Source organism: Lactuca saligna, chromosome 1 (genome assembly GCF_052625555.1).
Source record: "Lactuca saligna cultivar CGN05327 chromosome 1, ASM5262555v1, whole genome shotgun sequence".
NCBI classification, from domain to species: Eukaryota; Viridiplantae; Streptophyta; class Magnoliopsida; order Asterales; family Asteraceae; genus Lactuca; species Lactuca saligna.
The window spans coordinates 72,372,099-72,376,975 of record NC_136417.1 but is presented as its reverse complement, the minus strand read 5'-3'; the positions used below and the strand labels follow the sequence as shown (position 1 = coordinate 72,376,975).

The 4,877-nt window shown below is 32.7% G+C and overlaps 1 protein-coding gene across 1 annotated transcript; it reads right to left on the bottom strand.

Moving 5' to 3' along the window:
* Nucleotides 1–2,407: 2,407 nt before the first annotated feature.
* On the bottom strand, nt 2,408–4,461 carry ABCG23 (ABC-2 type transporter family protein). The gene has a single exon (XM_078987818.1). The coding sequence runs from the start codon at nt 4,407–4,409 to the stop codon at nt 2,457–2,459; it is 1,953 nt and encodes a 650-aa protein (XP_078843944.1). The 5' UTR covers nt 4,410–4,461; the 3' UTR covers nt 2,408–2,456.
* Between the last annotated feature and the right edge of the window lie 416 nt (nt 4,462–4,877).

The following is a 4,877-nucleotide window of genomic DNA, read 5'->3' as shown; positions in this document are numbered from 1 at the left end:
ATAATTGCGAGCAGATGATGACTTCATGATCATCATCATGGACAAAATTGTCCATTTGATGCAGCTGAAAAGCGAAGAGAATATAACACATCAGTATTATAATATTGATTTTGTAGAGAATATATCACCATATAACTCGATTAGTTAAACTTTTATAAAAAAAAAAAAAAACTATAGTCACATAATTTATTCCTAAAAAAACATTATTTAAATCGACCTTTCAGTTCCAAAATTATTATCAATTACAAAAAAACATATAGATTAAGAAAACATTATTTTTACTAAATGAAATAAAAGTTGTATCTTTTTATTATATTTAATTCCATGGTATTTGTTTTTAATTCAATGATAGATTAACTAATAATAAATAATGTTTTGATAAAAATGATATTTATTTTTAAAACTAAACTATTAAAACTAAGACAAACTAAAAGAAAAACTACAAAGTGAACATAATCTGTTTTAGAAACTACATGATAATAAAGTAGGGAGGACATGATAATACGTTATTTTTTTTAATATTGGTTAGGAACCAATGGCATAACTTTGAACTAATATTATTAGCTTTGACTTTGAACAATATTTTGACTTGGTTTTTGGGTTTTTGTTTATGGCTGCTAGATTCAAAGTCATAACTTTGTAAGAAAATTGGACCCACTCGATGGTAACATCGAACTGGTAACTATTGTTTTTGAGATAATTGTAACATGTTTATTTTGTTACAAAAAGTAATTGTAAGAAGAATGGAGATAATGTTATTTTAGTGTCTGGTATCCTATCCAATAAATAATTATAGCGGGGCCATATGTGAATGATACGTAGAATTCAACGAAGGCGTACTTTGTCTTTTGATCATAAATAGGACTAAAAATTAGTCACCATAACTCAACTTGTATCTAGCATGTAAAGTGGGGTTAGCATGTGTTCTTGCTTATTTGAATTAATCAAGATATTGTCCCAAAATAATTCTACTACAGTAAACGATAACTATACATAACAATATAGTCATTTACAGATTTTGAATCCAACACGTTAATCATGTATCTTGATCTTAAGATCTAAAACGAGAAAAACAATCCCATCACACTAGGATTTATCTTAGATTATGTATAGAGAGATTTTTGCAAAAATGGTTCTGTTTCGGAAATGTTTTGTTCTCGCTGTTTGAAAACGATTTGTAAAAATAGGGCCCATATATTTGTTTGATTGTTTAAAAATTACAGAAATGGTGCTTATAATACAATGTTACAATTTCAACCATTTACCTTGTATATTGATTTTTTGCTAATTTTTAGCTTTAACCCTTTATCGTATATAACATGTTTAAAATATATTTTTGGTCTTTTTAATTTTTTTTATATCTTTATTAAAATTTCACATATAATCTTTTTTATTATAAAAATATTATAAAACTATATATATATATATATATATATATATATATATATATATATATATATATATATATATATATATATATATATATATATATATATATATATATATATATATATATAATTTTTAAGAATTTATATCATCAAAAAGATCTAACTAATGCCTTCAAATCAATACAAATATTGAATATTATTATATTTTACATGAATTTATAAATATTATTAGAATTATATAAAGAATAAATAAACATATAGCTTTTAACTTGATTTGTCAAATCAAATTTTCAATATATAAAACAAATAAAAAAATCAAAACACAAACATCATTGTTTCCTAAAAGCGCCCACATGAATTGTCATATATTAGAAATGTTAGAATCTTGATTAGGATCGATTCAATCTCATATTTTTAGTAATAATATAGGCGAGGCTAAAAAATCATCCATTTAACTTGAAAACAAGTACTATAAGTCACAAGAATGAAGAATCTCATACAACATCACCCCTTAATCTATTCATTTCAAATAAACATCGTAACACTCTTGTTATGTTATTCTCTTTGTGATCTTATGTCTTTAGTTATAGGTGATCACTATGATATTGTTTATTATTCTGTTTAATATGTTTTCTTTTTAACGTTATTGGTTTGTAGCTAAAAAAATTATGGTTCATATTTAAGATCGAAGTTAATCATCGATGTCTTAATCAACATTAAGTTATAATAGATAATTTATAAACACAACCTAGCGAACAAATTTGAAGATCAATTTATTTTTATAGGATCTTTTGATCTTATTTGATTTTACGATCACAATTTTGTTAAATGTTAAAAAATATAAGATAAAACGATTTTGCAAAATCTTGACTCTTGTAACACTATAATACACAATATCAACAACATTTACAATCATTATTATTGTTAAAATATGGTGGTTTAATAATAAACATTTAGAAATAACGTCTTTAATTGATTTATATTGCTTCAAACCAAACACATACCAAGTAACAACACGATTTACCAAAATCTTACTACATTTCTTTGTATATATAAAAAAAAACAAAGTCATATTGTTGTGTTCGAAACCTTTCGTGCAAGAATGATCCAACAAAGTACCCTATAAAACACAAAGAACCCAAACATCACGCCTACATTCATCCATCGTGTATCCCACTCAAGCCCTCTCCCCTTCAAGATATCGTCTCCAGTCATCAAGCACGTCGAACCACTACCCTCACCGGAAAAACAAACCTCCCTCCGGCCCCAATACTCGTTCACCAACCAGGAGTCCAATGGATACCGATACAACGACACATAATACATAAACATCCAATACTTCGGTATCACTTCTTTCGGTATAAAATACCCTGAAAACAGAAAAAACGCACCAAGAACAGTGGAAATCAACGAGTTCCCGGAGATGAAATCAGGAGAAACTGCACTCAGAAAGAGAACCAACGAACTAGCCATTAGCACGATTAGCCACACCACAAACACGAAAAACGCAAATGCAGTCGCCGAAGGGTCAAGTCCCACTAGCCAATATACAGGAATCGAAAAGAGGAGGCCGATTATAAAAAGAAACGGGAGGAACACGATGGTGTTGGCGATCATGTAAGATGAAGTCTTGTAGGCTCCTCTCGATGCTTCTTTCATTAAAACTCTACGTTCTTGAAGATATATCGGTAGGGCTTCAACTGTTGAAGAGAGAAGGAAGCTAAGACTAAAAGCAAAAAGTCCTAATCTTTCTGCGATACCATTTTCGTTATTCTCGACCTTTACATACACGCTACCTAAACCGAGCCCTCCCACAACTGCTTGCATCGTTCTTGCTAAGAAAAGTTGTTTTGTTCTGTATATAGTTTTCCAAAATCTCGTGCAAAGAATCAGAATTTCATTATATCGAGCTTTTGGCTGGACTGATTGATCTCTTCGTAAAAGCTCTTGAAACGTACCGTTTGTTTGTTCGGCCCATACTGTCGCGAAAGAGGGTTCGATAAGTTCTTGAAACGTGGCAACCGGTTCTTTTGAGTTGTATGATGTTTCTAGGGTTTCTTTGATTTCCATGGAGAATTCAAGCGCGTTGAGTTGAGCTGGGATTTCGAATCCCAGCTGGTTAATGGTTCCCTCGAGTGATTCGAGGGAGCCATTATGGATTACAGATCCGTCGGAGAGGATTAGGAAGTTGGAAATGTATTGAAGGACTCGGTAACTCGGTTGATGGATTGATAAAATGATGGTTCGTTGTTTTGATGTTGCCATGTTGGATAGCAGCTCGATCACTTGAAGGGCCGAGCTGCTATCCAAACCTGACGTAGGTTCGTCAAGGAGTAGAATTGGAGGATCGGGAATCATGTCGACACCAATTGACACCCGTTTCCTCTCTCCTCCTGATATCCCTCGATCGTTTTCATCTCCTACGAAACTATCACAAACGTGAACCAAGCCAAGCTCATGGATTAGACACTCGACTCGATGTTCCTTCTCTTTTGAGCTCATTTCAGTTAGCTGAAACTTAGCACTATACATTAATGTTTCCTTTACGGTTAGCAAAGGAAGCAAGTTATCTTCTTGTGCCACAAACCCGCATATCTTCTTCATCTGCGAAGGGCTCGTGATTGGGAAATCGTTGAGTGAAATGGTGGTTTTGGGATCCAAAGTGTTGTCATGAACACGCCCCGAGATAAAATGAAGCAAACTCGACTTCCCGCTCCCACTTGGCCCCACAATCGCCATGATCTCTGAGCTTTGTGCTATGAAGGATACTGATTTGAGGATATTGATTCGTTTTGGCTTGTTTAGGAGCCATGGAAGTGTGAATTGGTGGCTTGATTTGATGGTGTAGGAGAGGTTTTTGACGGTGAGTTTGTAGGATGGTTTGGAAGGGTAAGGTGGTGGTGGTGGTGAATGGCGAGAGGAGGAGGAGGGGGTGGTGGATTGCTCCGGGGAGTTGTCGGAGGCGGTGAATAGGGCGGCAGTATCATCTTCGATGTTTGGGCTGTGGAAGCAAGATGCCATTTTTGAGTTGGAGGGTTGAAGTTATGGAAACTGAAGCAAGTTTGGGTGAGAAATGTAAGAAGATGAAATGTTGGGGGTTAGGAAAGTTGGGTAGGCTAAATCCATGCTTATTGAGTTATTGGTATACTGGGTTTCCTAACTTTGGTGAACTAATATGTGTTTCTTGTAGACCGAGGTAATTGGCAAAAGAAAAAAAAAATATACTATATGATGATAAGAAAGGCAAAAATTAATTGTTCGCTAACAAAAAAAAAGTACTTCTACGATTTATTTTTATTGCTTTTTAACGACAATATTAATTTACAAGAAAAAAAAATTAATGTATTTTGATATACATGTGGATTCTAACCAATTAATTAGTCTTAGTGGATGGACTCAAGATGATTAATTAATTGCCACACATACAATAAAGAACAATAATTTTGACGCATTATACTTTTGAATTATACCGAAAATTTATGGTTGTTG

Excerpts from the sequence above, each read along its gene's own strand:
- ABCG23 (XM_078987818.1), bottom strand. The coding sequence starts at position 4,409 with ATGGCATCTTGCTTCCACAGCCCAAACATCGAAGATGATACTGCCGCC.